Below are 18,061 nucleotides of genomic sequence, written 5' to 3' on the forward strand. Positions count from 1 at the left end.
TGTCAACCCATCTGTCAATCCTTCTAACCATCTATAAACCCTTATATATATCTATCAACCCTTTCAACCATCAATCAATTCTTCTATAGCGTGGAAATCAAATCAAATCAAATGTATTTGTCACATAGCAGATGTTAATGCGAGTGTAGCGAAATGCTTGTGCTTCTAGTTCTGACAATGCAGTAATAACCAACGAGTAATCTAACCTAGCAATTCCAAAACTACTACCTTATACACACAAGTGTAAAGGGATAAAGAATATGTACATAAAGATATATGAATGAGTGATGGTACAGAACGGCATAGTGATATATTTTACATCAATTTCCATTATTAAAGTGGCTGGAGTTGAGTCAGTGTGTTGGCAGCAGCCACTCAATGTTAGTGGTGGCTGTTTAACAGTCTGATGGCCTTGAGATAGAAGCTGTTTTTCAGTCTCTCTTTCCCAGCTTTGATGCACCTGTACTGACCTTGCCTTCTGGATGATAGCGGGGTGAACAGGCAGTGGCTCGGGTGGTTGTTGTCCTTGATGATCTTTATGGCCTTCCTGTGACAACGGGTGGTGTAGGTGTCCTGGAGGGCAGGTAGTTTGCCCCTGGTGATGCGTTGTGCAGACCTCACTACCCTCTGGAGAGCCTTACGGTTGTGGGCGGAGCAGTTGCCGTACCAGGCGGTGATACAGCCCGCCAGGATGCTCTCGATTGTGCATCTGTAGAAGTTTGTGAGTGCTTTTGGTGACAAGCCGAATTTCTTCAGCCTCCTGAGGTTGAAGAGGCGCTGCAGTGCCTTCTTCACGATGCTGTCTGTGTGGGTGGACCAATTCAGTTTGTCCGTGATGTATACGCTGAGGAACTTAAAACTTACTACCCTCTCCACTACTGTCCCGTCGATGTGGATAGGGGGGTGCTCCCTCTGCTGTTTCCTGAAGTCCACAATAATCTCCTTTGTTTTGTTGACGTTGAGTGTGAGGTTATTTTCCTGACACCACACTCCGAGGGCCCTCACCTCCTCCCTGTAGGCCGTCTCGTCGTTGTTGGTAATCAAGCCTACCACTGTAGTGTCATCTGCAAACTTGATGATTGAGTTGGAGGCGTGCATGGCTACGCAGTCGTGGGTGAACAGGGAGTACAGGAGAGGGCTCAGAACGCACCCTTGTGGGTTTTGAGGATCAGCAGGGTGGAGATGTTGTTTCCTACCCTCACCACCTAGGGGCGGCCTGTCAGGAAGTCCAGTACCCAGTTGCACAGGGCGGGGTCGAGACCCAGGGTCTCGAGCTTGATGACGAGTTTGGAGGGTACTATGGTGTTAAATGCTGAGCTGTAGTCAATGAACAGCATTCTCACATAGGTATTCCTCTTGTCCAGATGGGTTAGGGCAGTGTGCAGTGTGGTGGAGTGGGTCTAGGGTGTCAGGTAGGGTGGAGGTGATGTGGTCCTTGACTAGTCTCTCAAAGCACTTTATGCTGACGGAAGTGAGTGCTAGTCTTTTAGCTCAGTTACCTTAGCTTTCTTAGGAACAGGGACAATGGTGGCCCTCTTGAAGCATGTGGGAACAGCAGACTGGGATAAGGATTGATTGAATATGTCCGTAAACACACCAGCCAGCTGGTCTGCGCATGCTCTGAGGACTCGGCTGGGGATGCCGTCTGGGCCTGCAGCCTTGCGAGGGTTAACACGTTTAAATGATTTACTCACTTCGGCTGCAGTGAAGGAGAGTCCGCATGTTTTGGTAGCGGGCGTGTCAGTGGCACTGTATTGTCCTCAAAGCGGGCAAAAAAGTTATTTAGTCTGCCTGGGAGCAAGACATCCTTGTCCGTGACGGGGCTGGTTTTCTTTTTGTAATTCGTGATTGACTGTAGACCCTGCCACATCTCTTGTGTCTGAGCCGTTGAATTGTGACTCTACTTTGTTTCTATACTGATGCTTAGCTTGTTTGATTGCCTTGCGGAGGGAATAGCTACACTGTTTGTATTCGGTCATGTTTCCGGTCACCTTTCCCTGGTTAAAAGCAGTGGTTCCGCTTTCAGTTTCACGCGAATGCTGCCATTAATCCACAGTTTCTGGTTTGGGAATGTTTTAATCGTTGCTATGGGAATGACATCTTCAACGCACTTTCTAATGAACTCGCTCACCGAATCAGTGTATTCGTCAATGTTGTTGTTGGACGCAGTGCGGAACATATCCCAGTCCACGTGATGGAAGCAGTCTTGGAGCATGGAATCAAATTGGTCAGACCAGCATTGAACAGACCTGAGCGCGGGAGCTTCTTGTTTTAGCTTCTGTCTGTAGGCAGGGAGCAACAACATGGAGTCGTGGTCAGCTTTTCCGAAAGGAGGGCGGGGGAGGGCCTTGTATGCATCGCGGAAGTTAGAATAGCAATGATCCAAGGTTTTACCAGTCCTGGTTGCGCAATCGATATGCTCATACAATTTGGAGTCTTGTTTTCAGATTAGCCTTGTTAAAATCCCCAGCTACAATGAATGCAGCCTCAGGATATGTGGTTTCCAGTTTGCAATGAAATCCGAGCAAGGGTAGCACACACCTGCAGTGGATCCAAACCTATAGAACCGTCTGTTGGATTGGGTGGTTCTAGTCTGGTTAATTAAAACCTATAGAACCGTCTGTTGGATTGGGTGGTTCTAGTCTGGTTAATTACAACCTATAGAATAGTCTGTTGGATTGATAGGTTCTAGTCTGGTTAATTAAAACCTATAGAATAGTCTGTTGGATTGATAGGTTCTAGTCTGGTTAATTAAAACCTATAGAACCGTCTGTTGGATTGCGAGGGTCTAGTCTGGTTAATTACAACCTATAGAACCATCTGTTAGATTGATAGGTTCTAGTCTGGTTAATTACAACCTATAGAACCGTCTGTTGGATTGGGAGGGCCTAGTCTGGTTAATTACAACCTACAGAACCATCTGTTGGATTGGGAGGGCCTAGTCTGGTTAATTACAACCTACAGAACCATCTGTTGGATTGGGAGGGTCTAGTCTGGTTAATTACAACCTATAGAACCATCTGTTGGATTGGGAGGGCCTAGTGAAGAACCGTCTGTTGGATTGGGAGGGCCTAGTGAAGCATACCATCTGTTGGATTGGGAGGGTCTAGTCTGGTTAATTACAACCTATAGAACCGTCTGTTGGATTGGGAGGGCCTAGTGAAGAACCGTCTGTTGGATTGGGAGGGCCTAGTGAAGCATACCATCTGTTGGATTGGGAGGGCCTAGTGAAGCATACCATCTGTTGGATTGGGAGGGCCTAGTGAAGAACCGTCTGTTGGATTGCGAGGGCCTAGTGAAGCATACCATCTGTTGGATTGGGAGGGCCTAGTGAAGCATACCATCTGTTGGATTGGGAGGGCCTAGTGAAGCATACCATCTGTTGGATTGGGAGGGCCTAGTGAAGCATACCATCTGTTGGATTGGGAGGGCCTAGTGAAGCATACCATCTGTTGGATTGGGAGGGCCTAGTGAAGCATACCATCTGTTGGATTGGGAGGGCCTAGTGAAGCATACCATCTGTTGGATTGGGAGGGCCTAGTGAAGAACCGTCTGTTGGATTGCGAGGGCCTAGTGAAGCATACCATCTGTTGGATTGGGAGGGCCTAGTGAAGCATACCATCTGTTGGATTGGGAGGGCCTAGTGAAGCATACCATCTGTTGGATTGGGAGGGCCTAGTGAAGAACCGTCTGTTGGATTGGGAGGGCCTAGTGAAGCATACCATCTGTTGGATTGGGAGGGCCTAGTGAAGCATACCATCTGTTGGATTGGGAGGGCCTAGTGAAGCATACCATCTGTTGGATTGGGAGGGCCTAGTGAAGCATACCATCTGTTGGATTGGGAGGGCCTAGTGAAGCATACCATCTGTTGGATTGGGAGGGCCTAGTGAAGAACCGTCTGTTGGATTGCGAGGGCCTAGTGAAGCATACCATCTGTTGGATTGGGAGGGCCTAGTGAAGCATACCATCTGTTGGATTGGGAGGGCCTAGTGAAGCATACCATCTGTTGGATTGGGAGGGCCTAGTGAAGCATACCATCTGTTGGATTGGGAGGGCCTAGTGAAGCATACCATCTGTTGGATTGGGAGGGCCTAGTGAAGCATACCATCTGTTGGATTGGGAGGGCCTAGTGAAGCATACCGTCTGTTGGATTGGGAGGGCCTAGTGAAGCATACCATCTGTTGGATTGGGAGGGCCTAGTGAAGCATACCGTCTGTTGGATTGGGAGGGCCTAGTGAAGCATACCATCTGTTGGATTGGGAGGGCCTAGTGAAGCATACCATCTGTTGGATTGGGAGGGCCTAGTGAAGAACCGTCTGTTGGATTGCGAGGGCCTAGTGAAGCATACCATCTGTTGGATTGGGAGGGCCTAGTGAAGCATACCATCTGTTGGATTGGGAGGGCCTAGTGAAGCATACCATCTGTTGGATTGGGAGGGCCTAGTGAAGCATACCATCTGTTGGATTGGGAGGGCCTAGTGAAGCATACCATCTGTTGGATTGGGAGGGCCTAGTGAAGCATACCATCTGTTGGATTGGGAGGGCCTAGTGAAGCATACCATCTGTTGGATTGGGAGGGCCTAGTGAAGAACCGTCTGTTGGATTGCGAGGGCCTAGTGAAGCATACCATCTGTTGGATTGGGAGGGCCTAGTGAAGCATACCATCTGTTGGATTGGGAGGGCCTAGTGAAGCATACCATCTGTTGGATTGGGAGGGCCTAGTGAAGAATACCATCTGTTGGATTGGGAGGGCCTAGTGAAGCATACCATCTGTTGGATTGGGAGGGCCTAGTGAAGCATACCATCTGTTGGATTGGGAGGGCCTAGTGAAGCATACCGTCTGTTGGATTGGGAGGGCCTAGTGAAGCATACCATCTGTTGGATTGGGAGGGCCTAGTGAAGCATACCGTCTGTTGGATTGGGAGGGCCTAGTGAAGCATACCATCTGTTGGATTGGGAGGGCCTAGTGAAGCATACCATCTGTTGGATTGGGAGGGCCTAGTGAAGCATACCATCTGTTGGATTGGGAGGGCCTAGTGAAGCATACCATCTGTTGGATTGGGAGGGCCTAGTGAAGAACCGTCTGTTGGATTGCGAGGGCCTAGTGAAGCATACCATCTGTTGGATTGGGAGGGCCTAGTGAAGCATACCATCTGTTGGATTGGGAGGGCCTAGTGAAGCATACCATCTGTTGGATTGGGAGGGCCTAGTGAAGCATACCATCTGTTGGATTGGGAGGGCCTAGTGAAGCATACCATCTGTTGGATTGGGAGGGCCTAGTGAAGCATACCGTCTGTTGGATTGGGAAGGGCCTAGTGAAGCATACCATCTGTTGGATTGGGAGGGCCTAGTGAAGCATACCGTCTGTTGGATTGGGAGGGCCTAGTGAAGCATACCATCTGTTGGATTGGGAGGGCATAGTGAAGCATACCATCTGTTGGATTGGGAGGGCCTAGTGAAGAACCGTCTGTTGGATTGCGAGGGGCCTAGTGAAGCATACCATCTGTTGGATTGGGAGGGCCTAGTGAAGCATACCATCTGTTGGATTGGGAGGGCCTAGTGAAGCATACCATCTGTTGGATTGGGAGGGCCTAGTGAAGCATACCATCTGTTGGATTGGGAGGGCCTAGTGAAGCATACCATCTGTTGGATTGGGAGGGCCTAGTGAAGCATACCATCTGTTGGATTGGGAGGGCCTAGTGAAGCATACCATCTGTTGGATTGGGAGGGCCTAGTGAAGAACCGTCTGTTGGATTGCGAGGGCCTAGTGAAGCATACCATCTGTTGGATTGGGAGGGCCTAGTGAAGCATACCATCTGTTGGATTGGGAGGGCCTAGTGAAGCATACCATCTGTTGGATTGGGAGGGCCTAGTGAAGCATACCATCTGTTGGATTGGGAGGGCCTAGTGAAGCATACCATCTGTTGGATTGGGAGGGCCTAGTGAAGGCATACCATCTGTTGGATTGGGAGGGCCTAGTGAAGGGAGGGCGTCTGTTGGATTGGGAGGGCCTAGTGAAGCATACCATCTGTTGGATGGGAGGGCCTAGTGAAGCATACCGTCTGTTGGATTGGGAGGCCTAGTGAAGCATACCATCTGTTGGATTGGGAGGGCCTAGTGAAGCATACCATCTGTTGGATTGGGAGGGCCTAGTGAAGCATACCATCTGTTGATGGGGAGGCCTAGTGAAGCATACCATCTGTTGGATTGGGAGGGCCTAGTGAAGCATACCATCTGTTGGATTGGGAGGGCCTAGTGAAGCATACCATCTGTTGGATTGGGAGGGCTAGTGAAGCATACCATCTGTTGGATTGGGAGGGCCTAGTGAAGCATACCATCTGTTGGATTGGGAGGGCCCTAGTGAAGCATACCATCTGTTGGATTGGGAGGGCCTAGTGAAGCATACCGTCTGTTGGATTGGGAGGGCCTAGTGAAGCATTACCATCTGTTGGATTGGGAGGGCCTAGTGAAGCATACCATCTGTTGGATTGGGAGGGCCTAGTGAAGCATACCATCTGTTGGATTGGGAGGGCCTAGTGAAGCATACGTCTGTTGGATTGGGAGGCCTAGTGAAGCATACCATCTGTTTGGATTGGGATGGGCCTAGTGAAGCATACCATCTGTTGGATTGGAGGGTCTAGTGAAGCATACCATGCATGCCCATTTAATTAGACATGTCTGCATGCGGTGGGCAATCTGCATTTATCTCAGAATATTTAGGAAGCTGTTTAAATGATTGGCTATACATTACTCCACTTTTGGGTACCATAATGCATCATAGCTAAACACTGGAATTGTAGTGGCAGGTGTGATGTTACTATGTCGGGGGACAAGCTCATAAACACAGCAATGTGTATACAAGGAATTGCAGCTTCACTCCACCCCACCTCTTTGTATCGGTTACAGGGGGACAAACTAAACACTCATCAACTTTTCGGGTTCTTATTAAACTCCACATATCCACAACTCCAGGCAATCCAATTATTTTCCCTAGATCTCATCCCTCTTTCTCTCTCTCTGTCATTTCTCCCGCAGAAACTTTGGCGCAGCAGCGAGAGGGGAGAAAGAAGAGCGAGAGGGAGAAAGAAGAGCGAGAGGGAGAAAGAAGAGCGAGAGGGAGAAAGAAGAGCGGAAGGGAGAAAGAGAGCGAGAGGGAGCGGACGTCCAACTCAGACTCCACCCTAAATCCTTGGCAGTGAGCGGAAGAGACCAGCCACCATAAAAATGAGTGGCTCCCACCCCCGCCAGCACCAGTCGGTCCAACCGCCGCTCAACGCCCCGGACATGCCTGCTACAGAGAAGGACCTCGCAGAGGGCGCAACATGGAAGAAGATCCAACAGAACACCTTCACCCGCTGGTGTAACGAGCATCTGAAATGCGTCAACAAGCAGATCACCAATCTCCAGATGGACCTGGGCGACGGGCTGCGGCTGATCGGACTCCTGGAGGTGTTGAGCCAGAAGAAAATGTTCAGGAAATACAACCAGAAACCCACCTTCCGACAGATGCAGCTCGAGAACGTTTCGGTGGCGCTCGAGTTCCTAGACAAGGAGAACATCAAGCTGGTGTCCATAGGTGGGTAAAAGTTACTATACTTATAGTAGGCTACCTTATTGGCGAAGTTACAATCATAAAGCTGTGCCTACTGTAGATGTGGGGGGGGGCAGTTATAATACACTGTAGAGGTGTGGGGGGAACAGTTATAATAACACTGTAGAGGTGGGGGGGAACAGTTATAATAACAATGTAGAGGTGGGGGGGAACAGTTATAATAACACTGTAGAGGTGGGGGGGGGGGCAGTTATAATAACACTGTAGAGGGTGGGGGGGGAACAGTTATAATAACACTGTAGAGGTGGGGGGGGAACAGTTATAATAACACTGTAGAGGTGGGGGGGAACAGTTACAATAAACACTGTAGAGGTGGGGGGGGGGAACAGTTATAATAACACTGTAGAGGTGGGGGGGGCAGTTATAATAACACTGTAGAGGTGGGGGGGGGGCAGTTATAATAACACTGTAGAGGTGGGTGGGGGGAACAGTTATAATAACACTGTAGAGGTGGGAGGGGAACAGTTTAATAACACTGTCGAGGTGGGGGGAACAGTTATAAATAAACACTGTAGAGGTGGGGGGGGAACAGTTATAATAACACTGTAGAGGTGGGGGGGAACAGTTATAATAACACTGTAGAGGTGGGGGGAACAGTTATAATAACACTGTAAGGAGGTGGGGGGGAACAGTTATAATAACACTGTAAGAGGTGGGGGGAACAGTTATAATAACACTGTAGAGGTGTGGGGGGACAGTTTATAATAACACTGTAGAGGTGGGTGGGCAGTTATAATAACACTGTAGAGGTGGGGGGAACAGTTATAATAACACTGTAGAGGTGGGGGGGGGGACAGTTATAATAACACTGTAGAGGTGGGGGGGGGGACAGTTATAATAACACTGTAGAGGTGGGGGGGGCAGTTATAATAACACTGTAGAGGTTGGGGGGGGACAGTTATAATAACACTGTAGAGGTGGGGGGGCAGTTATAATAACACTGTAGAGGTGTGGGGGGAACAGTTATAATAACACCATAGAGGTGGGGGGGACAGTTATAATAACACTGTAGAGGTGGGGGGGGCAGTTATAATAACACTGTAGAGGTGGGGGGGAACAGTTATAATAACACTGTAGAGGTGGTGGGGGAACAGTTATAATAACACTGTAGAGGTGGGGGGGGGAACAGTTATAATAACACTGTAGAGGTGGGGGGGAACAGTTATAATACAACTGTAGAGGTGGGGGGAACAGTTATAATAACACTGTAGAGGTGGGGGGAACAGTTATAATAACACTGTAGAGGTGGGGGGAACAGTTATAATAACACTGTAGAGGTGGGGGAACAGTTATAATAACACTGTAGAGGTGGGGGGGAACAGTTATAATAACACTGTAGAGGTGGGGGGGGGGAACAGTTATAATAACACTGTAGAGGTGGGGGGGGAACAGTTATAATAACACTGTAAGAGGTGGGGGAACAGTTATAATAACACTGTAGAGGTGTGGGGGGAACAGTTATAATAACACTGTAGAGGTGGGGGGGGAACAGTTATAATAACACTTGTAGAGGTTGGGGGGGGACAGTTATAATAACATGTAGAGGTGGGGGGGGGAACAGTTATAATAACACTGTAGAGGTGGGGGGGGAACAGTTATATAACACTGTAGAGGTGGGGGGGGACAGTTATAATAACACTGTAGAGGTGGGGGGAACAGTTATAATAACACTGTAGAGGTGGGGTGGGGACAGTTATAATAACACTGTAGAGGTGGTGGGGGAACAGTTTATAATACGCTGTAGAGGTGGGGGGAACAGTTATAATAACACTGTAGAGGTGGGGGGGAGAGTTATAATAACACTGTAGAGGTGGGTGGGGAACAGTTATAATAACACTGTAGAGGTGGGGGGGGGGCAGTTATAATAACACTGTAGAGGTGGGAGGGGAACAGTTATAATAAACACTGTAGAGGTGGGGGGGGGCAGTTATAATAACACTGTAGAGGTGGGGGGGGAACAGTTATAATAACACTGTAGAGGTGGAGGGGAACAGTTATAATAACACTGTAGAGGTGGGGGGGGGGGGAACAGTTACAATAACACTGTAGAGGTGGGGGGAACAGTTATAATAACACTGTAGAGGTGGGGGGGGACAGTTATAATAAACTGTAGAGGTGGGGGGGGGGAAAGTTATAATAACACTGTAGAGGTGGGGGGGGACAGTTATAATAACACTGTAGAGGTGGGGGGGGGACAGTTATAATAACACTGTAGAGGTGGGGTGGGCAGTTATAATAACACTGTAGAGGGGGGGGGAACATTATAATAACACTGTGAGGTGGGGGGAACAGTTATAACGGAACAGTGGGGGAAGACAGTTTAAACACGGTAGAGGTGGGGTGACAGTTATAATAACACTGTAGAGGTGGGGGGGGGACAGTTATAATAACACTGTAGAGGTGGGGGGGGAACAGTTATAATAACACTGTAGAGGTGGGGGGGGGACAGTTATAATAACACTGTAGAGGTGGGGGGGACAGTTATAATAACACTGTAGAGGGGGGGGGGAACAGTTATAATAACACTGTAGAGGTGGGGGGGGGGAAACAGTTAAATAACACTGTAGAGGTGGGGGGGGGGAACAGTTAAAATAAACACTGTAGAGGTGGGGGGGGGACAGTTATAATAACACTGTAGAGGTGGGGGGACAGTTATAATAACACTGTAGAGGTGGGGGGGGGGGGGGGGGCAGTTATAATAACACTGTAGAGGGGGGGGGGAACAGTTATAATAACACTGTAGAGGTGGGGGGAACAGTTATAATAACACGGTAGAGGTAGGGGGGGACAGTTATAATAACACTGTAGAGGTGGGGGGGACAGTTATAATAACACTGTAGAGGTGGGGGGGACAGTTATAATAACACTGTAGAGGTGGTGGGGGAACAGTTATAATAACGCTGTAGAGGTGGGGGGGGGGGAACATATAATAACACTGTAGAGGTGGGGGGGGACAGTTATAATAACACTGTAGAGGTGGGGGGAGACAGTTATAATAACACTGTAGAGGTGGGGGGGGGAAACAGTTATAATAACACTGTAGAGGTGGGGGGGGACAGTTATAATAACACTGTAGAGGTGGGGGGGGGACAGTTATAATAACACTGTAGAGGTGGTAGAGGGGGGGGGGGGACAGTTATAATAACACTGTAGAGGTGGGGGGGGGGACAGTTATAATAACACTGTAGAGGTGGGGGGGGAACAGTTATAATAACACTGTAGAGGGGGGGGGACAGTTATAATAACACTGTAGAGGTGGGGGGGGGCAGTTATAATAACACTGTAGAGGGTGGGGGGGACAGTTATAATAACACTGTAGAGGTGGGGGACAGTTTAATAACACTGTAGAGGTGGGGGGGGGGGACAGTTATAATAACACTGTAGAGGTGGGGGGGGACAGTTATAATAACACTGTAGAGGTGGGGGGGAACAGTTATAATAACACTGTAGAGGTGGGGGGGGACAGTTATAATAACACTGTAGAGGTGGGGGGGAACAGTTATAATAACACTGTAGAGGTGGGGGGGGGGGAACAGTTATAATAAACTGTAGAGGTGGGGGGGAACAGTTATAATAACACTGTAGAGGTGGGGGGGGCAGTTATAATAACACTGTATGTAGAGGTGGGGGGGAACAGTTATAATAAACTGTAGAGGGGGGGGGAACAGTATAATAACACTGTAGAGGTGGGGGGGGACAGTTATAATAACACTGTAGAGGTGGGGGGGGGGAACAGTTATAATAACACTGTAGAGGTGGGGGGGGGGGAACAGTTATAATAACACTGTAGAGGTGGGGGGGGGGAACAGTTATATAACACTGTAGAGGTGGGGGGGGACAGTTATAATAACACTGTAGAGGTGGGGGGAACAGTTATAATAACACTGTAGTGGGGGGGGGGGCAGTTATAAAAACACTGTAGAGGTGGGGGGGAACAGTTATAATAACACTGTAGAGTGGGGGGGGAACAGTTATAATAACACTGTAGAGGTGGTGGGGGGAACAGTTATAATAACACTGTAGAGGTGGGGGGGGAACAGTTATAATAACACTGTAGAGGTGGGGGGAACAGTTATAATAACACTGTAGAGGTGGGGGGGGAACAGTTATAATAACACTGTAGAGGTGGGGGGGAACAGTTATAATAACACTGTAGAGGTGGGGGGGAACAGTTATAATAACACTGTAGAGGTGGGGGGGAACAGTTATAATAACACTGTAGAGGTGGGGGGGAACAGTTATAATAACACTGTAGAGGTGGGGGGGACAGGGGAACAGTTATAATAACACTGTAGAGGTGGGGGGAACAGTTATAATAAAAACACTGTAGAGGTGGGGGGGACAGTTATATAATAAACTGTAGAGGTGGGGGGGGACTGTAGAGTGGGGGGGGGACAGTTATAATAACACTGTAGAGGTGGGGGGGGGGACAGTTATAATAACACTGTAGAGGTGGGGGGGACAGTTATAATAACACTGTAGAGGTGGGGGGGGGGGGAACAGTTATAATAACACTGTAGAGGTGGGGGGGGACAGTTATAATAACACTGTAGAGGTGGGGGGGGGCAGTTATAATAACACTGTAGTGGGGGGGGGGGAACAGTTATAATAACACTGTGAGGTGGGGGGGGACAGTTATAATAACACTGTAGAGGTGGGGTGGGAACAGTTATAATAACACTGTAGAGGTGGGGGGAGCAGTTATAATAACACTGTAGAGGTGGGGGGGAACAGTTATAATAACACTGTAGAGGGGGGGGCAGTTATATAACACTGTAGAGGTGGGGGGGGGGAACAGTTATAACATAAGATGGGGGGGGGGGGGGGAACAGTTATAATAACACTGTAGAGGTGGGGGGGGACAGTTATAATAACACTGTAGAGGTGGGGGGGGGGGAACAGTTATAATAACACTGTAGAGGTGGGGGGAGAACAGTTATAATAACACTGTAGAGGTGGGGGGGACAGTTATAATAACACTGTAGAGGTGGGGGGGGACAGTTATAATAACACTGTAGAGGTGGGGGGGGGGACAGTTATAATAACACTGTAGAGGTGGGGGGGGACAGTTATAATAACACTGTAGAGGTGGGGGGGGGGAACAGTTATAATAACACTGTAGAGGTGGGGGGGACAGTTATAATAACACTGTAGAGGGGGGGGGGGGCAGTTATAATAACACTGTAGAGGTGGGGGGGGGGGGAACAGTTATAATAACACTGTGAGGTGGGGGGGGCAGTTATAATAACCTGTAGAGGTGGGGGGGAACAGTTATAATAACACTGTAGAGGTGGGGGGGGAGCAGTTATAAAACACTGTAGAGGTGGGGGGAACAGTTATAATAACACTGTAGAGGTGGGGGGGCAGGGGGCATCAGTTATAAAACACTGTAGAGGTGGGGGGGAACAGTTATAATAACACTGTAGAGGTGGGGGGGAACAGTTATAATAACACTGTAGAGGTGGGGGGGACAGTTATAATAAACACTGTAGGTGGGGGGGGGAACAGTTATAATAACACTGTAGAGTGGGGGGGGAGAACAGTTATAATAACACTGTAGAGGTGGGGGGGAACAGTTATAATAACACGTAGAGGTGGGGGGGACAGTTATAATAACACTGTAAAGGAGGGGGGGAACAGTTATAATAACACTGTAGAGGTGGGGGGACAGTTATAATAACACTGTAGATGTGGGGGGGGGGAATAGTTATAATAACACTGTAGAGGTGGGGGGGGACAGTTATAATAACACTGTAGAGTGGGTGGGGGGGAACAGTTAAAATAACACTGTAGAGGTGGGGGGGGAACAGTTATAATAACACTGTAGAGGTGGGGGGGGAACAGTTATAATAACACTGTAGAGGTGGGGGGGGGGGGGAACAGTTATAATAACACTGTAGAGGTGGGGGGAACAGTTATAATACACTGTAGAGGTGGGGGGGGGGACAGTTATAATAACACTGTAGAGGTGGGGGGGGGGAACAGTTATAATAACACTGTAGAGGTGGGGGGGAACAGTTATAATAACACTGTAGAGGTGGGGGGGAACAGTTATAATAACACTGTAGAGGTAGGGGGGCAGTTATAATAACACTGTAGAGGTGGGGGAACAGTTATAATAACACTGTAGAGGTGGTGGGGACAGTTATAATAACACTGTAGAGGTGGGGGGGGGGCAGTTATAATAACACTGTAGAGGGGGGGGGGGACAGTTATAATAACACTGTAGAGGTGGGGGGGGACAGTTATAATAACACTGTAGAGGTGGGGGGGGACAGTTATAATAACACTGTAGAGTGGGGGGGGGAACAGTTATAATAACACTGTAGGAGGGGGGGGACAGTTATAATAACACTGTAGAGGTGGGGGGGGCAGTTATAATAACACTGTAGAGGTGGGGGGGGACAGTTATAATAACACTGTAGAGGTGGGGGGGGACAGTTATAATAACACTGTAGAGGTGGGGGGGGACAGTTATAATAACACTGTAGAGGTGGGGGGGAACAGTTATAATAACACTGTAGAGGTGGGGGGGGAACAGTTATAATAACACTGTAGAGGTGGGGGGCTGGGGAACAGTTATAATACACATGTAGAGGTGGGGGGAACAGTTATAATAACACTGTAGAGGTGGGGGGGCAGTTATAATAACACTGTAGAGGTGGGGGGGGAACAGTTATAATAACACTGTAGAGGTGGGGTGGGGGACAGTTACTAATAACACTGTAGAGGTGGGGGGGGACAGTTATAATAACACTGTAGAGGTGGGGGGGAAGTTATAATAACACTGTAGAGGTGGGGGGGGGACAGTTATAATAACACTTGTAGAGGGTGGGGGGGACAGTTATAATAACACTGTAGAGCGTGGGGGGGGGACAGTTATAATAACCATGTAAGGTGGGGGGGGGACAGTTATAATAACACTGTAGAGGTGGGGGGGACAGTTATAATAACACTGTAGAGGTGGGGGGGAACAGTTATAATAACACTGTAGAGGTGGTGGGGGGGGAACAGTTATAATAACACTGTAGAGGTGGGGGGGGAACAGTTATAATAACACTGTAGAGGTGGGGGGAACAGTTATAATAACACTGTAGAGGTGGGGGGGGGAACAGTTATAATAACACTGTAGAGGTGGGGGGGAACAGTTATAATAACACTGTAGAGGTGGGGGGGAACAGTTATAATAACACTGTAGAGGTGGGGGGAAACAGTTATAATAACACTGTAGAGGTGGGGGGGAACAGTTTATTAAACACTGTAGAGGTGGGGGGGGAACAGTTATAATAACACTGTAGAGGTGGGGGGAACAGTTATAATAACACTGTAGAGGTGGGGGGGGACAGTTATAATAACACTGTAGAGGGGGGGGGGGACAGTTATAATAACTGTAGAGGGGGGGGGACAGTTATAATAACACTGTAGAGGTGGGGGGGGAACAGTTATAATAACACTGTGGGGGGGGGGGGGGGGGGGGGGACAGTTATAATAACACTGTAGAGGTGGGGGGGGACAGTTATAATAACACTGTAGAGGTGGGGGGGGAACAGTTATAATAACACTGTGAGGTGGGGGGGGACAGTTATAATAACACTGTAGAGGTGGGTGGGAACAGTTATAATAACACTGTAGAGGTGGGGGGGAGCAGTGGGAGCAGTTATAATAACACTGTAGAGGTGGGGGGGAACAGTTATAATAACACTGTAGAGGTGGGGGGGGGCAGTTATAATAACACTGTAGAGGTGGGGGGGAACAGTTATAATAACACTGTAGAGGTGGGGGGGGAACAGTTATAATAACACTGTAGAGGGGGGGGGACAGTTATAATAACACTGTAGAGGTGGGGGGGGGGGGAACAGTTATAATAACACTGTAGAGGTGGGGGGAGAACAGTTATAATAACACTGTAGAGGTGGGGGGGACAGTTATAATAACACTGTAGAGGTGGGGGGGACAGTTACAATAACCACTGTCGAGGTGGGGGGAACAGTTACAATAACACTGTAGAGGTGGGGGGGGGGAACAGTTATAATAACACTGTAGAGGTGGGGGGGGACAGTTATAATAACACTGTAGAGGTGGGGGGGACAGTTATAATAACACTGTAGAGGTGGGGGGGCAGTTACAATAACACTGTTGAGGTGGGGGGGGAACAGTTATAATAACACTGTAGAGGTGGGGGGGGGAACAGTTATAATAACACTGTAGAGGTGGGGGGGGCAGTTATAATAACACTGTAGAGGTGGGGGGGGGGACAGTTATAATAACACTGTCGAGGTGGGGGGGGACAGTTACAATAACACTGTAGAGGTGGGGGGGGAACAGTTATAATAACACTGTAGAGGTGGGGGGGCAGTTATAATAACACTGTAGAGGTGGGGGGGGACAGTTATAATAACACTGTAGAGGTGGAGGGGCAGTTATAATAACACTGTAGATGTGGGGGGAACAGTTATAATAACACTGTAGAGGTGGGGGGGAACAGTTATAATAACACTGTAGAGGTGGGGGGGAACAGTTATAATAACACTGTAGAGGTGGGGGGGGGGAACAGTTATAATAACACTGTAGAGGTGTGGGGGGAACAGTTATAATAACACTGTAGAGGTGTGGGGGGGAACAGTTATAATAACACTGTAGAGGTGTGGGGGGAACAGTTATAATAACACTGTAGAGGTGGGGGGGGGGAACAGTTATAATAACACTGTAGAGGTGGGGGGGACAGTTATAATAACACTGTAGAGGTGGGGGGGACAGTTATAATAACACTGTAGAGGTGGGGGGGAACAGTTATAATAACACTGTAGAGGTGGTGGGGGGGACAGTTATAATAACACTGTAGAGGTGGGGGGGGGCAGTTACAATAACACTGTCGAGGTGGGGGGGGAACAGTTATAATAACACTGTAGAGGTGGGGGGGGCAGTTATAATAACACTGTAGAGGTGGGGGGGGGGACAGTTATAATAACACTGTCGAGGTGGGGGGGGACTGTTACAATAACACTGTAGAGGTGGGGGGGGGAACAGTTATAATAACACTGTAGAGGTGGGGGGGCAGTTATAATAACACTGTAGAGGTGGGGGGGGACAGTTATAATAACACTGTAGAGGTGGAGGGGCAGTTATAATAACACTGTAGATGTGGGGGAACAGTTATAATAACACTGTAGAGGTGGGGGGGAACAGTTATAATAACACTGTAGAGGTGGGGGGGAACAGTTATAATAACACTGTAGAGGTGGGGGGGGGGAACAGTTATAATAACACTGTAGAGGTGTGGGGGGAACAGTTATAATAACACTGTAGAGGTGTGGGGGGAACAGTTATAATAACACTGTAGAGGTGTGGGGGAACAGTTATAATAACACTGTAGAGGTGGGGGGGGGGGAACAGTTATAATAACACTGTAGAGGTGGGGGGGGACAGTTATAATAACACTGTAGAGGTGGGGGGGACAGTTATAATAACACTGTAGAGGTGGGGGGGAACAGTTATAATAACACTGTAGAGGTGGTGGGGGGGACAGTTATAATAACACTGTAGAGGTGGGGGGGGGCAGTTACAATAACACTGTCGAGGTGGGGGGGGAACAGTTATAATAACCCTGTAGAGGTGTGGGGGGAACAGTTACAATAACACTGTAGAGGTGGGGGGGAACAGTTACAATAACACTGTAGAGGTGTGGGGGGAACAGTTATAATAACACTGTATAGGTGGGGGGGGGGACAGTTATAATAACACTGTCGAGGTGGTGGGGGGGAACAGTTATAATAACACTGTAGAGGTGGGGGGACAGTTATAATAACACTGTAGAGGTGAGGGGGGGACAGTTATAATAACACTGTAGAGGTGGGGGGGGACAGTTATAATAACACTGTAGAGGTGGGGGGGGAGAGTTATAATAACACTGTAGAGGTGGGGGGGGACAGTTATAATAACACTGTAGAGGTGGGGGGAACAGTTATAATAACACTGTAGAGGTGGGGGGGAGAGTTATAATAACACTGTAGAGGTGGGGGGGAGAGTTATAATAACACTGTCGAGGTGTGGTTTACAGTTATATGGAGAGACATTATTAGATCCTAGCAGAGTGGAGAAGGCTGAGACATTATTAGATCCTAGCAGTGTGGAGAAGGCTGAGACATTATTAGGTCCTAGCAGAGTAGAGAAGGCTGAGACATTATTAGGTCCTAGCAGAGTGGAGAAGGCTGAGACATTATTAGGTCCTAGCAGAGTGGAGAAGGCTGAGACATTATTAGATCCTAGCAGTGTGGAGAAGGCTGAGACATTATTAGATCCTAGCAGTGTGGAGAAGGCTGAGACATTATTAGGTCCTAGCAGAGTGGAGAAGGCTGAGACATTATTAGGTCCTAGCAGAGTGGAGAAGGATGAGACATTATTAGGTCCTAGCAGAGTGGAGAAGGCTGAGACATTATTAGGTCCTAGCAGT

At 48.5% G+C, this 18,061-nt stretch overlaps 1 protein-coding gene across 1 annotated transcript in view; it reads left to right on the top strand.

Moving 5' to 3' along the window:
* The first annotated feature begins 7,038 nt into the window (after positions 1-7,038).
* Positions 7,039-18,061, top strand: part of flna (filamin A, alpha (actin binding protein 280)) — a 155,670-nt gene continuing 144,647 nt past the window's right edge. Inside the window, exon 1 of the mRNA XM_031793366.1 lies at positions 7,039-7,575. Within this exon, the coding sequence (XP_031649226.1) occupies positions 7,224-7,575 (352 nt within the window). The 5' untranslated portion in view covers positions 7,039-7,223. The remainder of the gene's footprint in view (positions 7,576-18,061) is intronic.

Source organism: Oncorhynchus kisutch, linkage group LG17 (assembly GCF_002021735.2).
Source record: "Oncorhynchus kisutch isolate 150728-3 linkage group LG17, Okis_V2, whole genome shotgun sequence".
Classification (NCBI taxonomy): domain Eukaryota; kingdom Metazoa; phylum Chordata; class Actinopteri; order Salmoniformes; family Salmonidae; genus Oncorhynchus; species Oncorhynchus kisutch.